At 45.1% G+C, this 19,621-nt stretch overlaps 1 protein-coding gene across 10 annotated transcripts in view; it reads left to right on the top strand.

Annotated features, from left to right (window-relative positions):
* SLC23A2 (solute carrier family 23 member 2) overlaps nt 1-19,621 on the top strand; it is a 140,304-nt gene that overhangs the window by 55,999 nt on the left and 64,684 nt on the right. For 8 of the 10 annotated variants that reach the window (XM_078371321.1, XM_035298317.3, XM_035298311.3 and 5 more), the window contains one exon: nt 7,670-7,926. In XM_078371321.1, the coding sequence (XP_078227447.1) occupies nt 7,819-7,926 (108 nt within the window). In that variant the 5' untranslated portion in view covers nt 7,670-7,818. Of the gene's footprint in view, nt 1-876; nt 1,069-7,669; nt 7,927-16,967; nt 17,051-19,621 lie in introns of those variants that run through there. The other 2 variants (XM_035298316.3, XM_035298319.3) reach the window with 2 other exon arrangements.

Genomic DNA, 19,621 nt, shown 5'->3' with positions numbered 1-19,621 from the left:
GGATGGGTATCAGCCCTGGAAAAGGAGCTTGAAGGTGGTCCCTGCCCCTCAGTGCCCCCTTAAAAATCACAAGGAGGGCAGAAATCACCAGCAAGTCTCACAGAGGGAGTGTGTACAGGCCAGCTGGCCTGGGCTATGTTTGGCCAGGGAGAATAGCTGTAAGCTGAGCTCTTAAAGGACAGTTTTATGTCTTGCTTGTATAAACAGTGTAAAGCAAGTTCAAATTACTGATTCAAGTTTGAATCCTGTTCTGCTTATAGCCGTATGTCCTTTGCCAAGTTATTTTACTTCTCTGAAGCTCAGTTTCTACTTTTGTAGAGTTTCTTGCAAACCAAATAATACTATGCTTACTGGCCAGAAATAACTGTCATTTATTTAATAAGAGGTCAGAGATGTGCCTGGCACACACAGACACTTAGCAACTGGAAAACTGCAGTTCTTACTGCCATTGCCGCTACCATCATGATCATTCATTTCTCAGCTCCTCCTTTCCTACTGTCGTGTATTAAGGGCAAGACAGTGAGTGGATTTACTCGTTCTCTTTCTCTCTTTTTCAAGGGGTAGGAAGAAGGGCAATGAAGGACCACGGGTTGGCACACTTCCCCAGTGTCAGATTCCCAGGGAGATTTTGCTTCTTGTTTTTATACAGATGTTAAATTCCACTCTTCCCTCACTTCTCCCCTCTATCTGTTGCATTTTGCCACTGGACCTTGGCATTTATGCACACCACGCTCATCCTGTGTTGATAAACCCTCTGATCTCAGGCTGTCGCATTCTTTCCGACCTTGAGTGTGTCCGCATCATCCTTGTGCATGGGGTGTGGAATGCTCTGTCCTTTTGGGCTTTTTACGGCAGTGTTCAAGGATACATTTCTTTGTTTAGCATTCTCCCCTTCTTCCTTTATTCCCCATATACTGTCCCTGACCAAAGGTGTTCCCCTCTTCCCGAGCCCTGCAGTCCTCTTCCCCGACGCTTTTCTCAGAACATCACTGCTCTGCGCTTTCTTAGCCTCTCCTGTGCTCTTCAGATCTAAGGCTTCAGGATAGTCCAGGTACTACTCTGGAAGAGGTGAGTGAAGAGCATGGGTGGTTCCCCCACTATAACTTGTGAGTACTTGCTGGAAGGTATTCTTGTCGAATGGAAATATCCCTGTACGTTCCTAGTGCTGGGGATGGTGGGGAGGGGTTTCCTGCTGCAATGGATGTTCATGTCTGGAACACCAAGATGAACTTAACCTAGGAGAGTCAATTTATTCTGCTTTAAAAAGTCCCATTATTTTCATTAGCCAGGCGTGGTGGCTTGCACTTGTAGTCCCAGCTACTTGAGAAGCTGAGGCAAGAGGATCGCTTGAGGCCAGGATTTTGAGTCCAGCCTGGGCAGCACAGTGAGACCTTTTTTTCTCTTTAAGAAAAATATAAGTGTATTAGGGGAATGAAAAAAATAAAATTTTTAAAAAAGAAGAAGAAAAAATGTCCCCTCATTTTCCCTAAAGTTGATATAGATAAGGGTGATTTAAAAGCTCTACTGATAGGCTAGATATGGGACAAAGTGCTTATGGGCCCCTTGGAATATGACTATATGGCAAGTGGCCATGTAAAAATCTACCAGTATTTCAGTATCCTCTTTGCCTGTTTTATCTCCTGAAAAAATAAACTTCTGGTGGTCTCAAGGTAGAGATCTATTGTGACTCCTTCAGGCAAATTTTATTTTTGGGTGTGTTCATTTTCACTCTGGGTTTTTTATAGATCTTGGGAAGATGATGGGTGGCAGTGGCTAAATCACAATGTAGAAGGCTGATGGATGTGGCTCCACAAACATGATGACAACTCTGGCAGCTCAAAGGTCACCCCCCAAATTCATAAAAACAAAAAGCAGGGATAAAATGCATCAAATACAACAAAGATTTAAAGGATTAATATCCTTATAATAAAGCTTTGTAAACATTGTAGAAAATAGGCAAAGGACATAAGGGGATAAACCACAAAAGAGGCTCTGTGCTTGCAGACGTGAAAAACTCGTGAATCCATGCATGGCAGCATTTCTGAAAAATCACCCACTTGTACAGATTTTATCTATTAAGGGCTGTCAGACTTGGCAGTGTTCTAGTGATCCCTGCAGTAGAGTTTCATGTCTTTATTCAACTGTAGGGTTGTGATGAATGAGTTAGGACCTATGAGGGCTGTGGCAGGATGGTGGGACCCCTGAGGGTGCTCTGGATGTGGCATTTTAGGCCCTGCATTCATTTCTCTCAGGATGCTGTGAACGTCACTTTTTCCTCCAGTTTTTACTGTTAATGGTAAGAAGTTGATGTTAATAGTATCTTTCTTTCTTTTTTTTTGAGACGGAGTTTCGCTCTTGTTACCCAGGCTGGAGTGCAATGGTGTGATCTCGGCTCACCACAACCTCCTCTTCCTGGGTGCAGGCAATTCTCCTGCCTCAGTCTCCTGGGTAGCTGGGATTACAGGCACGCACCACCATGCCCAGCTAATTTTTTGTATTTTTAGTAGAGACGGGGTTTTACAATGTTGATCAGGATGGTCTCGATCTCTTGACCTCATGGTCCACCCTCCTCAGCCTCCCAAAGTGCTGGGATTACAGGCATGAGCCACTGCGCCCGGCTAATAGTATCTTTCCTTTATCAGTAACCTGCTTGTGTTTGTTTGTTTGTTTTCTGACAAGAAGTTTCAAGATTTTATGTCTTCAGAGTCCAGGCATTTCCCCAGGATGTGTCAGCGGTGACTTCTTTCAGTATCTTTCCAGCATAAGGTTGCCTTTGTGTCTGAAGACCCCAGGCTGTCCTTCAGTGTGAGGAAAGTGTCTTTATCATTCTCACTCCTCATCCATCAACTGGAAACTACTCCTGTACCGATGCTGGTTCTTGCTGTAATGACAGTTCGTGGAATTGGTCTAATAATTTATCAACGTGGTCCCCAGTTGTGTATCTACCAAGAGATTTATTTTGACTGTCGTGTATGATTTCCAAGAACTCCTTTGGTCCTGGAGTTACTCCTTTTTCTTGAATTCCCCTAGGATATGAATTCGAATTATTTTAAAGGCCCACTCCTAATCCTTGCGTTCATTTTGCCTCATTGGACATTAACTCCACTCTGACTGCCCAGCTGGGTCTGCTTTCTGCTTGTTCATTCCCCTCTGACATCCACCAACCTGTGGATCCATGCTTGAGACCTGGGTGTGATGCTAGAGCCAACTCTCATAAGTGAAAGGCTTTGGGGGTGGGGGATTCATAGTACCATACCAAGCCTTTGGAAGTTGGGGCCTTTCTTAGTGGCCAGGTGGGTATACTGTTCACTGTTTAGTGTTTGTTCCTTTTGGTGGGGATTGCAGCAGGGGGAGAGGGGGGTTCTTGAATGTGATGTATGCTTTCACTAGGAAGTTTCTGCAGTGTTCTTATAATCAGAAATAAAGTAAATATTATTATAAATTATCACCATCTTTAGACTCTCTGGTTGGAGATCTATCTCAGTACCCTTTTGAATTCTTGCTTTTCCCCATGCCCTTGCCCACTGTGCAAGTGGTAACTAACTCTGTTCCACTCTCTAGTTTCTCTCTCACCGCCTTCTCTCCTTTTCTTCCACATTGCGGCTGCCCTGCAGCCCCCATTTCTCATCTACACAGATACTCCAGCCTTCTGGTCTTCTGGCCTCCACTTCATTATCTTCTCCTCCTCCTTCTTTTTAAGTAGAGATGGGGGTCTTGCTATGTTACCTAGGATGGTCTTGAACCCCTGGCCTCAAATAATCCTCCTGCCTCAGCCTCCCAAAGTGCTGGGATTACAGATGTGAGCCATTGTGCCCGGCCTTCATCTTCTACTTTGTCCAAACTTTACCTTGCCCAAGTACAAATCTGACCATTATCTTCATCCTCTTTGAAACCCTTTAGATTCTCTTCGTTTTCCTGCTGAATTGGACACCTTATCCTGATACCCTCCATGGACTAGTCAGTTCTAGCCTAATGTGCCTGCCAGCTCCTGTGGAGTGTAATGCTCGTTGACCCATTTTCCTGCCTCTTTGAGTCATCTTGGTATGTGACTGGGTTTGGTCTGCTTGATGTCAGTGGGCACAGGGAGTCTGGCAGTGACAGGAAGCTGCCATTGCATCGGTAGACTTAACCTGTTGGTGGTATCCTGGCAACAAAATGGGCAAGCTGAGTGCTGGCCCTGTAACGTCAGTTATGGGAGGCCCAGGCGAAGGATAGAGCCTGAGGATGACACAGATTCACAGAGAGGTGTCTCCAAGTGCTTCTGGAAGCAGACAAACCATGCTGACGGCGAAGCCAAAATAAGTATTTAAGGAAAGGACCAGTAAGTAGTCCAAGGAAAGGTCCCTGGTCATAGGAACCTGAGCAGCCATGCAAAGGAACAGTCATAGCAGGCGAGCAACAGATGCCAGATGCTTCTGCCTCTGTGCAAACTTCGCCTCTGCTAGGATCTGGTTTCCTGGAGTGTCATGTAACATTTTAGGTAATAATGTAGGGTTAGTTCCTATATTAGGTAATAATATAGGAAAAGGGTTAGTTCTAAGTAATTAATGCATACACCATCAGGGCTACGAGTAGAGCCTTTAGGGTTTTTTAAGCAATGTCCATAATTTTCCTTCTGACTATAGGAAGTCTCTGCTTTTATAGATTGGAAACTGCACAGTAAAATGGCAGAAAGCTAAGGAAAAATATAATGACCTATTCATCTGTTATTGAAAAGGGAAAATTATTTTTCTTTCTTTTTTTCTGGAGACTGAGTTTCACTCTTGTTGCCCAGGCTAGAGTGCAATGGTGTGATCTTGGCTTACTGTAACCTCTGCCTTTCGGGTTCAAGTGATTCTCCTGCCTCAGCCTCCCAAGTAGCTGGGTTTACAGGCATGCACCACCATGCCCAGCTAAATTTTGATTTTTAGTAGAGATGGGGTATCACCATGTTGGCCAGGATGGTCTCGATCTGACCTTGGGATCTGCCCGCCTCAGCCTCCCAAAATGCTGGGATTACAGGCATGAGCCACCGCGCCCAGCCAGAAAATTCTTCTTATAATGACCAAACTGGAGTAAGTCCCATAGATGATCTTCTCTGTGGGCTTTAGTCTCTGCTGTATGCATGTTCCTGCTCCTCCAACTGCTGAGTGTATCCCTTGGAGGACCTGATCTCATCCTTAGGATCAACATGGCACATGTGGGATGGCATCCTTGGGAGGAGGCTAGTGTCTTTAAACCAAGATTTCTCAGTCTCAGCCTTCCTGACATCTTGGAGTGGGATCTGTCTTGTGCATTGTAAGATGCTCAGCAGCACCCCTGGCCTCTGCCTACTAGGTGTTAGTAGCTCTCCCCAGTTGTGATGGCCAAAGACATCTCCAGACGTTGCCAGATGTCCCCTGGAGGGCAAAATTACCCTGGGTTGGGAACCACTACTTTAAGTGAACATGGATAGCATGTGAATGAAAATGCAAAATGTGCATGAATATGCAAACAAGCACGACCACCCCAAAGCATTTGATGTATGTACCTAGCTCTCCGTACTCCCCTCATGGAACTCCATGTTCTGGCAGTGGATTCTTTTGTTTTCCTTTCTTACCCTCTGATTGCTGAACTCTAAAATTTGTATATTTCTTTCTCTTCTTTATTTCTTCACATTTAATTTTTGCCCTGGCTCATCCAAAGTTTTTATTGAACAAAATGTCTCATGAAGCATTCCTTGAACAGCAAGTTCTGTACTTGTATTTCCAAACTTCTTGCAGGCCTGTTCTCATGTTTGCAGGACAGCTTTGTCGGATTCTTTATTCTTGGTGGGAAGATAATTGATGGTAAGATCTGATGTCACTTTAATTGGAGTACCAGGGGATGCCCTCTGCCCTTCCCACCCCTACCTGTTTGCATTATCTTTTCTTTATAAAATAAATTCAGGCAACCTAGGCATGTTTTGTTGTATGTAATGGCATTCCTTAGAGGGTTACTCTGTGCCTTGTCATTTTTTTTTTTTTTTTTTTTGAGACAGAGTCTCACTCACTCTGTCACCCAGGCTGGAGTGCAGTGGCGCAATCTTGGCTCACTGCAACCTCTGCCTCCTGGGTTCAAGCGATTCTCCTGCCCCAGCCTCCTGAGTAGCTGGGATTACAGGTGTGCGCCACCACACCTCACTAATTTTTGTATTTTTTTCTTTCTGGGGGTTTCACTATGTTGGCCAGGCGGGTCTCGAACTCCTGAACTCAAGTGATCTGCCTGCCTAGGCCACCTAAATTGCTGGCATTACAGTCGTGGCCACTGCACCTGGCCTGTGCCCTCTCATTTTTGAAGCCCAGTCAAAAAGCCTTCCAGGTGTTTGTTCATTGCTTTTATTGTCCAGGATATACTTCAGTTGTTTGAAATTAGTAGAGGCTGGAAGTTCTTGAATTTTCTGCTGCTTCATTGAAACTTGGCTACATAGAATTGTTCCAGAGCCTTCCTACATTTGACTTTTTCTTAGGTTTTTCTGTTACCTTGGTGGATTGTGCTGTTTAGTAAACAGTGTCAGAGGCTCTGGGCATGTCTGATCCATTTTAGGTCTCCTGGTATTGATTTCCCACTCCTGCCCCTTCTTGTTTTGTGCCACTTTACCTCCTTTTGGGGTGTGTTGGGGGATTGAGTTTCTTTTTTTAGGTCTGTGTTGTCATTTGATTGCTTTGGAATGTTTTGCCTTTTTTTTTTTTTTAGCCCACTTGAAGCACATTTTGGTTTTGTCCTGGAATCCTGTGTGGCCATTTAATCCTAGGTTCGTTTTACCTCCTCTTTTTTTTTTTTTTTTTTTGAGACTGTTTCATTCTTGTTGCCCAGACTGGAGTACAGTGGCTCGCTGAGACCTCTGCCTGCCAGGTTCAAGCAATTCTCCTGCCTCAGCATCCTGAGTAGCTGGGATTACAGGTACCTGCCACCACACCCGGCTAATTTGTGCATTTTTAGTAGATACAGGGTTTCTCTATGTTGGCCAGGCTGGTCTCGAACTCCTGACCTCAGGTGATCTGCCCCCCTCAGCCTCCCAGAGTGTTGCGATTACAGGCATGAGCCACTGTGTCTGGCAGCTTCCTCTTTTCACTGCTTTTGAGTATCTTCCCCTGCTTTTAATTGGGCACATGTAGGGAATTTAGAATTATTTTAATACCCACCTAATCATGGTTAACTGGCTGTATCTGCATTGTCCAGTATAGTAGCCACAAACTACAAGTAGCTATTTAGATTTCGATTAAACCTGGATACCATTAAAATTCAGTTACTCATTTTCGCTAGGCACATTTCAGGTTCTCAGTAGCCACATGACTCTGTTGGACAGGACAGATATATGAAAGCTCCCTTATTGCGGAAAGTTCTATTAGGTAATGCTGGGTTGTGGCATATAAACAATATGCATATCAAAGAAGTACCTTAGCTATTTTTTTTCTCCCTAGTACTGTGATATTTTTGATAATTTGGTTTGATGGTCACCCTCTGTAGCAGCCAATTCAGAATCAGTGGGTGACTGACTATTAAGTGAAGAAGGGGTGGGTGCCTGAAAACTGTAATTAGGTGAAGTATTTTTTGGATGCTTAGATATAATGTGTAGTATGACTTTCTTTCTGAGCAAGAAACTCAGTGACCAGATGGCCTGTGTTGTTTTTGTGCTTTGGGGTTATTTGACTGTGCTCTTCTTTTCTAGGTGCTAAGAGATGCCGTTTGCGGGCCCTATCTCTGACTGAGAATCGGCTCCAGGCGCTAGAAGAACCAGCTGATCCTGGGCTCATTGCCTGAATAAGCCTTCACTTCCAGCTGCTCTCCAACGGCACTGCAAACTACTCGTTTGTCTTAATGATGGGTATTGGTAAGAACACCACATCCAAATCAATGGAGGCTGGAGGTTCAACGGAAGGCAAATACGAAGACGAGGCAAAGCACCCAGCTTTCTTCACCCTTCCGGTAAGCGTACTCCCAGTCTTCCTTTCTTCTCGAATCTCTTGAAAGTAGTTTCCGGATGGAATCAGCATAGGATTGGCTTTAAAACTCATGTTTTCGGTGAAGGTTAAGGCATTTGCAAACCAAATACTTTATATGTGAGATAGTCTTTCGGCTAACTCTTGGGTATTAGCTGTGCTCTCAGCCTGAAGTCATCTGCTGGGATTAACTCCAGGAAGGAGGCATGCATTGCTGTTAACATTTTAAAGCTAGCCCAGTGTGTCTTGGAGGATGTTGAAGGCTTAGTTTTATCTTCAAAAATGTATCTTAGGAAATAAGGTGCAACCCAACATCACACACACTGCAAGGTGGGAGGATGAATGACTTACTGCGTGGAACCCCACTGCCCGTGTGTATTACGGCAGCAGTGTCCGGCATAGAGGTAGTTTTATCTCAATAAGGGATAGCAGTCAGACAAAGCCGATTACACACATTCATTATATTCAGTAAGAACATTTTTATCCCAGATGTAGGATGATGACTTGATTTGTATAAAGTTACCTATAAAGTGTTGGTTTAAAAACTGAAAAATGCTCTTTAGAGAGGTCTTGCCTCAAGATGTTTTCCTCTTAATACTGGAGATGGGGCTAATGGGAAGCATAGTATTCCAGGATTTCGTCCTTTTTTTATTTCGAGACAAGGTCTTGTTCTGTTTCCTAGGCAGGAGTGCAGTGGTGTCCTTAAAGCAATGAGCCTTGACTTCCCAGGCTTAAACTGTCTTCCCATCAGTCTCCTGAGTAGCTGAGACTACAGGTGTGTGCAGCCTGTAGTCTACAGCTGGCTATTTTTTTCTTCTTTTTGTAGAGATGGGGGTCTTACTATGTTGCATAGGCTGGTCTTGAACTCCTGGGCTCAAGTGATCCTCCTGCCTCAGCCTTCTAAAGCACTGGGATTATAAGCATGAGCCACCATGTCTGGTTTCAAGATTATTGTTATCAATGTTGCATCTGAAACTATTGGCATGCCCCATGGCCTGACGATAAAGGGACTCCACAGTAAGACTTTGAGGGCAAATGGATCTACAGAGGTGTCAGGATTATTTTTTAAGACTAGGTCTCACTGTGTCCCCCAGGGTGGAGTGCAGTGGCACAATTAAGGCTCACTGTAGCCTTGACCTGGGTTCAGGCAATCCTTCCACCACATCCTCCCGAGTAGCTGGCACCACAGATGCCTGCCACCATGCTCAGCTAATATTTTTTATTATTTTTGTAGAGACAGGGTCTCCTTATGTTGCCCAGGCTGGTCCTGAACTTAAGAGCTTGAGCTCAAGCAATCCTCCTGCCTTGGAGGATTTATTTATTTATTTTTTTAAAGAGACTGAGTCTCATGCTTGCCTACGCCGGAGGGCAGTGTTGCAGTCATAATGCAGCCTTGAATTGCGGGGCTAAAGCCATCTGACTCAGACGCTTTAGTAGCTGGGATTACGGGTGCATGCCACCAAGCCCGGCTTGAACGTGGCATCTTTAAGCACGTTGATTGACTACTTTCATTCATACTTTATTTAGTTATTTTTTAAATAGTGTTAATTCTCAGAGAGGTGTTTAATTAATTTTACAACTGGCATTACCATTTCCTTTTTTCCTATAATGAAAAATTTTGAAACTGGATTTCCTTCACTGTCAAAGCCTTAAGGTTGCCACAGGTTTTCTAGGGGAAGAGGCGTCAATCAGCTGTTCAAAATTAAATTAGGTCAACGTGAAGTGTGAATGGGAAGGTTTCGTGCATGGGGGTTGCCTGGTTCTTTTGTGGCTTTATTTTGCCTTATAGCCCAGGAGATGATACATCTTTCTTCCCTTCACTTTGGGGACAAAAACTTGAGCATGTCTCAACCACCTGCCCTGTCATTATGGTCTAGAATTTAAGATTTACTTTTTCTAGGTTAAACTTGTAATATTTTGTAGTTGGCAGTTGAATTCATCTGTGTTTGTTGTCAGCTTCCTCATTCCCTGTTGTTTCTTACATTCTTTTTCTTCCCTCTTAAGATACACTGAAAGCCTGTGGATGGTCACCATCTTAGTCTTTGTGCATCTGGAAATAATTGTAGTTTGCCCTCCACTATTACATGGACTTCTATGAATGATACACCCCAGTCTTCCAGCCTGTCCTCATTTCTCTAGCTGCTTTGTCTAATGATGTGGGTATCTTCCAGCATTGCCTTCTGGATGAATCCTCTAGTATTTTCCAGTTTACTCTTTTTTTTTTGTATACAGTCATGTGTTTGTGTTCAATTTTTATTGCAATAATTATACCTCTTTTAAAATTTTTATTTGATTCATTTCTGTCTACTTTTGGTCCTTAATTTCTTATTATATGTGTTTCTTTTAAATGTGACTTCATGTAAATCACTGGGAACCCTGATGTACTTATGAAGTCCCTCCCTAGTGTTAAAACTCATGGGCTGAATGAAGAGGACCACCCCCCCCGCCCCAACAAACAGGCTTTATGTGAGTGACACGGCTGTTTATTCGCCTCGGTGCTGGTAGGTTGAGGCACAAAAGGGCGTCAGCGAAGGGCCGTGGGTTAGGAGTTGGTTTTATAGGTTTGGGGTGGGCAGTGGAAAGTTATAGTTTAGGGTGGTTTTTTGCAAGCTGGGAGGGGGTCATAGGGTGTGGAGTCAGAATGTTGACCAAGGTCGGTGACAAAGTCCAATAGTCTTAATCAATTAGGGTGGGAATAAGGAACAATAGAGAATGTCTCAAAGTTAAGTAAGGCCACAGGGGTTGATCATTTCTTCCTTTTTCATGGTCTTCCAGTTACTTTAGATTTTCCAGGAACTCATCTGCAGGTCACAGAGGTTAACATGATGTCCATGGCACTGTCAGTTAGCCTGAAAGACCGTACACCTAGTTGTTCTCTTTCCATCTGGAATCTTCTGGGAATTTCATCTCTTTCTCTGTGCTCCTGTGGGTTTGTGTCTTCTCATTGTGGATCCAGTCCTATGGTAGAGCCCTAGTCATCTTCCCCAGGGTTGCCAACCATGGCGTGGAAGAGTGGGGAAGCCTGCCAGGCCTGGTTCAGCCCCCACCTTGTTTCCAGGCTGGAGCTGAGGCTGCCTGGCTTAGGGCTTCCAGGCTCAGCCTAGCAGGTCCCAATGTCAGCCTCATTTTTTCCATAAGTGTTTTTTTCCCTTTTTCTTTTCCTCCCCCTCAACCCCCCCTCCCCCCCACCACAGGGTCTTATTCTGTTGCCCAGGCTGGAGTGCAGTGGAGCGATCACAGCTCACTGTAGTTTCAACCTCCTTGGCTCAGGTCATCCTCCCACCTCAGCCTCCTGCAGGTACGTGCTACTGGGCCTGGCTAAATTTTTGTGTTTTTTTTTTTTTTGTAGAGATGGCATTTCTCCATGTTGCCAGGCTAGTCTGGAACTTCTGAGATCAAGTGATCCACCTGCCTCAGCCTCTCAAAGTGTTGGGATTACAGGCATGAGCCACTGTGTCAAGCCTGTACCTGTTTCTTGTGTATGGAAATATTTGTCTTTTTCAGCCTGCCTATTTTGAGGTTTTTCCTTCTATCCTTGTTACATTTTTTAGGGCAGGGTTGGGAAGGAATATTGCTCAAAGCACTAATTTCCAGATCCAACCTAAGTAGCAGTCCCTGTGGGAACATGGGAGCTGGGAATGTGGACATAAGCCATAGCTGGGTGTAAATATGATGTTAATTTTAAAGTTGATTTAACACTAGAGCCATTTAATTATGGATGTTATGGAATTTTTATCCCAGTCTAGAGCTATAAAAGAAAGCGTTAAAAAGGGAAGAAAATAGTTTTTAAAGTTATGCTAAATTGAACCACGAAGGGTAGGAATAGAGTTGGAATCATAGGATGGAGCTGCTGGAAGGAGAGAAATAGCAGAGATGGAGATGGCAGAGAGTCCAAACATGAGCTCCCAGGATGATTTGGAGTCAGGATGTCAAACTGGGTCTTAGTCTGAACTCCCAAAGCTCACGATAAAATAGAAAATTACAAAAAAGAAGGAAAACACAGAAACAAAAGCTCCTCAAATAATGTTTACAAAGGAATAGTTTGTGGGATGGAGTTTTGGGTTGTGGACAGTTTTGTTAGAAAATATGTTATAGGTGGCCAGGCACAGTGGCTCATGCCTCTAATCCCAGCACTTTGGGAGGGCAAGGCAGGCAGATCATGAGGTCAGAAGTTTGAGACCATCCTGACCAACATGGCAAAACCCCATCTCTACTAAAAATACAAAAAAATTAGCCGGGTGTAGTGGCGTGCACCTGTGATCCCAGCTACTCAGGAGGCTGAGGCAGGAGAATTATTTGAACCCAGGAGGTGGAGGTTATAGTCGCCAGAGATTGCGCCACTGCACTCCAGCCTGGGCAACAGAGTTAGACTCCGTCTAAAAAAAAAAAAAAAAAAAAAGTTACAGGCTAGGTGAGGATGCTGAGGTCTGTAATAGCACTCTGGGAGGCCAAAGCCAGAGGATCACTTGCAGCCTGGAGTTCAAGACCAGTCATGGGAACATAGCAAGACCCTCATTTATACAAAAAATTCAAAAATTAGCTTCTCCCTTGCAGCCAAGTGAGACCCGGACTGCACAAAGGTGTGAATCGCATTCTGTTTTAAGAGAACAAGACGGACAGGTTAATCACCTCATAGGCAGCAGCGTGGTGTTTACTTAAATACGTATGCAAGTGAAAATAATGATTCAGAATTCATTCACTTTAACTGTCTTAAATTGCCCAGGGCTAAAATGGAGAGTATGTGTTTTGCCAGTGAGTTCTTTATCTCTCAAATGAATTTCTGCACAGCTGCTTAAGAAATCTAACAGTGTTGGCCGGGCACGGTGGCTCACGCCTATAATCCCAGCACTTTGGGAGGCTGAGGTGGATCACGAGGTCAAGAGATCGAGACCATCCTGGTCAACATGGTGAAACCCCATCTCTACTAAAAATACAAAAAATTAGCTGGGCATGGTGGCACGTGCCTGTAATCCCAGCTACTCAGGAGGCTGAGGCAGGGGAATTGCCTGATCCCAGGAGGCAGAGGATCAGGCAGAGGATTGGTTGTGGTGGTATGTGCCTGCAGTCCTAGCTACTTGGGAGACTGAGGTGGGAGGATTGCTTGAGTCCAGAAGTTTGATGCTACAGTGAGTTAGTAATTATATCATTGCATGCCAGCCATCCTTAGTGACAGAGCAAGAATTGTCTCCCAAAAAAAAGGCAAGAAAATTTAATAAGAACAGAAACACAGTACTGCCCATATTTAATCACTAGTGAAATTGCTACCCTAAGTCAAGTTTTCAAGTAGAAGACCATTTTGAATGATTTGCCCATTGTCAGGAAAGAGGTGAGGGGGCTAAGTTACAGTGGGCCACTTCCCACTGCCTGATGGATGGGATTAGTGTGGGGGCAGCTGGTTGGAAGCAGGAGCAGTGGGCTGAGACAGGAAGAATTGGTGGATCTGGGAGATACCAAAGGCATGGGAATAGTATGAACAGAGGTGAGGCTGACAGAAGAAGTAATAGGAGACTTCGAGGGCCAAAGATGGGGGCGTTTCAGATTCCCATCAAGATTTTATACATAAGAACCTGATTAGACAAATGGTGGCTTTGGAGAAAAATATGAAGTCTAGGGAAAACCGTAAGTTTGGAGTGTGGGGAAGATGGAAGATGTTGGATTTTATCTGAGAAGTTGTGGATTTGAACTGCTGTGCTCCTAGAGCCTGCAAGCACTGGGGGCGTGGGACTTGGAGCACCCAGAGATCAGGAGAGCTGTAAAGACTCATTGTGACGGCTCATGTGGGTGATGGCTGACCTGTGGGAGAGGGTGCTGGCTGCCAGGCAGAGCTGGCAGAGGAAGACAGGGCCGAGGGTCTCACTTTTGGAGATACCCACATGTGAGTGACTGGGAGGATCACACCAGGACATTGCCTCCCGCTAGTGCCTTGTTTCATCCTGGCCTTTGCAAATGTAAATGTTGACAAATAACCAGCATGGTAGCCTGGGTTTTATCTTTTTGTCTGGATCTGTGCTGTCTAATACCATGGCTGCTAGCCACATGTGGCTGTTTACATTTAAATTAAATACTATTAAATAAAACCTGAAATTCACTTCATTGGTTGCACTAGTCAGGCGCTCCATAGCCACACATGGCTAGTGGTTAGTCCATCTCTGCTTGCTGGTAAGGGCTTTGTGAGGCTGAAATGCTGGCTCTTATTTCTTCATTTGCCTTGGAATCCAAAGCTGGGCCTTACGCTGTCAGCTGTCAAGGCATCTAGAGAGAGGCGTGCTGGAGTGCAGCACCAGGTAGAGCACCAGTAACCAGATCTGGCTGCTCCTGAGAGCCAGGTGTGGGGGGTGTCTGCTGGAAAGGGAGGCAGGGGTGTGGCTGATAAGGATATCTCATCTTTAGAGATTCTCTCAGGCATCCTGTGTTGGATGAGTGCTTCCCGAATCTTTAAACAAAATAAAACAAAACACCCACACAAACATTTTACAAAGAAAAAGAACACATCCATATTAGAAAGAGAATGTCGACTAGGAAATTAGATCATGTGGTCAGAGTTGATATCAAATAGGGGGAACATAACAAAAGATCTTCTTCTTATCCCACAGAATCTAGTTAGGCAAATTCTTGTGTTTTAAAGCCAGCTAGGAAATGTCTAAAAGGGGTGAATGCCCATGGTAAGAAATAGGAATCAAAAAAAAAAAAGGCAAAAAAGTCCTGATGAATGACATTGGTCATACCCTAAGGACATTGGTCCCAAAGTACAGAAGGATGCGCTGCCAGTAAAAGGCTGTGTGTTTGCTCAGCAGTTCTGGAACCACCTGGACCTGGAAGCCCAGTTAACAGCCAGCACTTCCTGTTAGCACAGGCATGGCTGCGACACAGCCTGTCATTTCAGCACGTCATCATTCAGAGTCAGGAAAAGCATTTAAGCTTCCTTAAGCTTTTATTTCTTTTAACAGCTTTTATGAGAGTATTTAGGTATCAAGAGTAGATTATTCTGTCTGGAGATATTAGCAGCTTGGACTGAGGAGTAGCGTTACAAGGTTCAGTCTTAGCAGAGAATGGGAGAAATACTCCAGAGTGTTCATAAGAACCTACCACTTTTCATCTTCCCTCCATGTGTGTTCTTCAGAACATGTGATGGGAAGCCCACAGCCTCACGTTCCCGCACTGATTTAATGTGGCTGGTGCATACACCCGGTGACCAGCTGCTTACAGCCCAGTGGGGGAGACCTGGCAAGACAGCCAGCTATACCATCAGTGTTAGGGTTTAAATCCAGCACGGGTGCTGTGATGATGTCCATGTGAGACCCTTGCCCAGCTGTGTTGTAAGGTAGGAAGCCTTGCTGGTCAAATGAAGGTTCCCAGGGGAGATAACATGGAACTCCTAAAAAATGTCTAGGTATGGCAGGTCAAGAGGAGGGAGACTGAGGGCCTCTCAGCTGAGGGTGGGCATGGCTGTGTCCTGCTGTGGGTGCAGCTGAACGCAGAGTTCAGTGGAGGTGGAGATGAGCAGTGGGGATGCTGAGGACAGATCAGAGTAAAATTGCTCATTTTGGGTAGGAAATTCCTGCGGTGGGTGCTGGGGCAGGAAGAGTCTGGAGATAGGAAGGCAAGTTAGGGTGCTAGTGCAGTCCAGGTACACGCTAATAGTGACCTGACCTGGAAGGCTCGGAGGAAAGGAATTGTTCCATTCAGCAGATGGTTATGGGGCACCTGCTTCGTGTGAGGCTCTGAGAACACAGCTAACACAGCTGTGGAACAAGCCCAGCTCCTGCTGTCCTGGAATTGGCCTCCTAGTGATGGTAGGAGGAGAAAAACAGTAAAGCAACAAGCAAATACATCCATCTTGTGGCAGCTGGCCACTAATTCTGTGAAGAAAAATAAATCAGGGAGGGGGATAGTGAGAAATAGAAGTTGAGGTCAGACAGTGATCACGTAGGACCTGCAAGCTATGATAAAATAGTCATTATTTTATCCTTTCGAAAGTAGGAACTGAGTGCCACTCGCAGGTCTGGGCTCTACTAGAGAACAGCAGCGAATAGACAGGCAACAATCCCTGAGCTTCCATCTTTTTTTTTTTTATGAGAGTCTTGCTTTATTACCCAGGCTGAAGTGCGGTGGCATCATCATAGCTCACTGCAGACTTAACCTCCTGGGTTTAAGCCATTCTCCAAGCTCAGCCTCCTGAGTAGCTGGAATAGGCACATGCCACTGTGCTCAGCTGATTTTTAATCTTTTTTTTTTTTTTTTTTTTTAGAGATGGGATCTTACTGTGTTGCCCAGGCTGATCTCAAACTCCTGAGCTCAAGCAATCCTTCTGCCTCAGCCTCCCAAAGTGCTGGGATTACAGGCAGGAGCCACTTTGCTTGGCCACAGGGCTTCCATTCTGATGTGATAGACAGGCAATCCACAATAGAAATAAGTCAAATGTGTAGATGTTAGATATTGACAAATGCTAGGGAAAAAAAATAAGAGAGGTATGGATGCTGAAGTTCAGGTGGCCTGGAAAGGCTACACCAAGAAGTCAGCCTTTGAGTAAAGTCCTGGAGGAGTTGTGGGTAGCCTGTGTGTGGGCCTCAATGGCAAAGTCCTCTTGGCCAGGGTGGGCATTGACCAGAGATACTGTAGGCCTTCTAGTTCTGACCAGGATGTTGGCCTGAGAAAAACCTTTGGAGGCCTTTAAGCAGAGATGTGACATGCTCTGCCTAGTGGAGAGTAGGCTGAAGAGGAAAAGCAGGAGGCCAGGCAGGAGCTGGTGGCCCTAGGACAGGCATCTGACAGCAGCTGCAGCCTGGGTACTTGCCCGGTGGAGGTGGGAGGAGCCACCAGGCCCTGGAGTAGACCTGGCCTCTGCGTTTCAGCTGGATGAGGGTGAGAGCAAATCCCTTCCGAAAGAGAAACCCATTCCAGGCGTTGAAAAATAAGTCAGCAGAAACCCTGACTCTGGAGGGAGAGTAGGGAGGAGCCACAGTGGAGGAAGTGTTGGCTGGAGGTGTGGTCAGGAGCTTTGAAAAGAAGGGGCGAGGTTCTGTCCTGGAAGAGACTCCTGGAAGGAGCTGCAGGAGGAGACCTGGGGCCGGTGGGGCTGTGACCTGATGGGTGTGCCTAGTAGGCAGGAGGTGAGTGAGACAGAGTGGCGGTGCTCAGAGCTGTGCCATGTGAGGATGCCTTGCAGCAGGGGGAGGAGTGCCGCCATCAGGACCGGTGGCTGCTCCTCTTTCTTTCCTTTTCTGTGTTCCTTCCCTCCCTGTTCCTCCTGTCCCTCTTTTAAGACAGGTGACCTTGGCAGAAGGATGTAGGGAGGTACAGTGAAGAAACCATTTAATGGCTGCTTCATTTTTGTGAACCCCTGACTGTGTGATGACAGATTTGAATATGCCCATTTTCAGCAGTGAAAAGAAAGCAAAAAGGTTTTTTGGTGCAAATGCTTTTCATACTAAAAACCAAGCAAGGAAGCCCAGAACACGTCCTTGTTCTTGTGACTTTACACCAGGTGCTGAGAATTTCCTTTTTGTACATCCCTAAATAGAGAGTTTGGAGTACTTAGATCTTAAAATGAAAAGTCTTGGTTGGATGGTAATGATAGTTGTCTGGGAAAATGTTCTTTCTGTAAGAATAATAGATCCTGGGATTGACTGTATGATTCCAAGTAGGAAGAGAGGCTGTTTCCTGGAGTTGGCCCAGGGAATTGGTTTAATTCTCCTCTTTCTGTAAGATGAGAGTTTTAATATACTGCATAATAGCCATGATTTAGGGCAGGGGATGCTCTTAATAGCTTAAAGTGAAACAATCAAGATGAACAGCCTTTTCTGTTTTAAAATGTGTAAGTTGGGGGGAAAAAGTATTAGAAAAGGAATATGCTAATATATGCTTTGAAATGAAAACATTGAAACTGTGGAATGCAAATGAAGAGTTTTGGGCATGGTAAGATATTCTTTTCCTTATCCTCCCTCCTTCCTGCCTCCCTCCCTTCAAGATGGGGTCTCACTATGTTGCCCAGGCTGGTCTCAAAGTCCTGGGCTCAAGCAGTCTTTCTACCTTGGCCTCCCAAAGTGCTGAGATTACAGGCATGAGCCACCGCACTCAGCCCTAGATTTTTATCTTAAAAATTAATTTTTTTCCTCTGGTTTTGAGTTTCAGATAGTCTATCATATTGTAATATACTTTTAATTTGAACAGGGTTGGGATAGTTTTAAATGAAATGGAAGATGTTAGTATACAAAGTACACATCTAATAGTTGGGAGGCACACAATTTGGTATGAATGAAGATAGCAGGAGATTCTTGCTACCATCTCTTACTATAGCAGGCTTACAAAGTCATCAGCATTTTGGCCATCTCTTACTTTTTTGTGTGTATTTTTTTTTAATTAATTTATTTTTTAGAGATGGGTTTTCACCACATTGGCCAGGCTGGTCTCGAACTCCTGACCTCAAGCAATCCACCTTCCTCGGCCTCCCAAAGTGCTGGGATTCTAGGCATGAACCACTGTGCCTGGCGTTTTTTTTTTTTTTTTTTTTTTTAAGACAGTCTTGCTTTGTCAACCATAGGCTGGAGTGCAGTGGCGTGATCTTGGCTCACTGCAGCCTCCACCTCCTGGGTTCAAGCAATTCTTATGAAATAGCTGGGACTACAGGCGTGCACCACCAAGCCCAGTTAATTTTTGTATTTTTTTTTTTTATTTGTTAGAGACGGGATTTTACCATGTGGGCCAGGCTGGTTTCAAACTCCTGACCTCAAGTGATCCACCTGCCTTGGCCTCCCAAAGTGCTAGTGACCCACCTCACCCAGACTCCCATCTCTTATTTTGTGTGAGGTTAGGTTAATGGAATCGTGGTTATGGAAAAGGCCTTTGAGGACCTCTTGTTTGTTCTGCTCTTGTTAAATGCTGCATTGGGAATGCATCAGAAGTAGCTGATAAAGCTTCCTGCCTTGCCTACCCCATGTGATTCCACTGCCTTCATCCTGCTGCCTCTGCTTTCTGTGGGCCAGCATCAGTTCTTCCTGGGATCACCATGTTAAACCCCCCTGTGATCTCCCTGCCCCATACAGCCTTGCTCTCTTCTGATTGCTGACTGCTATTCCTGCCTGTGGCTTTTGCATCTCCAGGACTACTTCAGATTTCCTTCCTTCCCCATTGCTAAATTGCTAATCCCCATCCCCACTAAGTTTTATTCACCTAAATTAGGTAGGCAGGCTGGTTAGTTGTTTTTGTTTTGTTTTGTTTTGAGACAGAGTCTTGCTCTGTTACCCACGCTGGAGTGCAGTGGTGTGATCTTGGCTCACTGCAACCTCTAACTCCTGGGTTCAAGCAGTTCTCCTGCCTCAGCCTCCTGAGTACCTGGGATTACAAGCGTGTGCCACCATGCCTGGCTAATTTTTGCATTTTTAGAAGAGATGGGGTTTCACCATGTTGGCCTCACTGGTCTAAAACTCTTGACCTCAAGTGATCCACCCATCTTGGCCTCCCAAAGTGCTGGAATTACAGACGTGAGCCACCGTGCCCACCCTCTCATTATAGTTTTTTCTTTTCTTTTTCTTTTTTTTTTTTGAGATGGAGTTTCCCTCTGTCACCCAGGCTGGAGTGCAGTGGTGACATCTTGGCTCACTACAACCCCTGCCTCCTAGGTTCAAGTGATTCTCCTGCCTCAGCTTCCTGAGTAGCTGGGACTACAGGCACGTGCCACCACA

Source organism: Callithrix jacchus, chromosome 5, assembly GCF_049354715.1.
Source record: "Callithrix jacchus isolate 240 chromosome 5, calJac240_pri, whole genome shotgun sequence".
Lineage (NCBI taxonomy): Eukaryota > Metazoa > Chordata > Mammalia > Primates > Cebidae > Callithrix > Callithrix jacchus.
The sequence above is the reverse complement of the archived record's forward strand: the minus strand, read 5'-3'. Positions and strand labels throughout refer to the sequence as shown.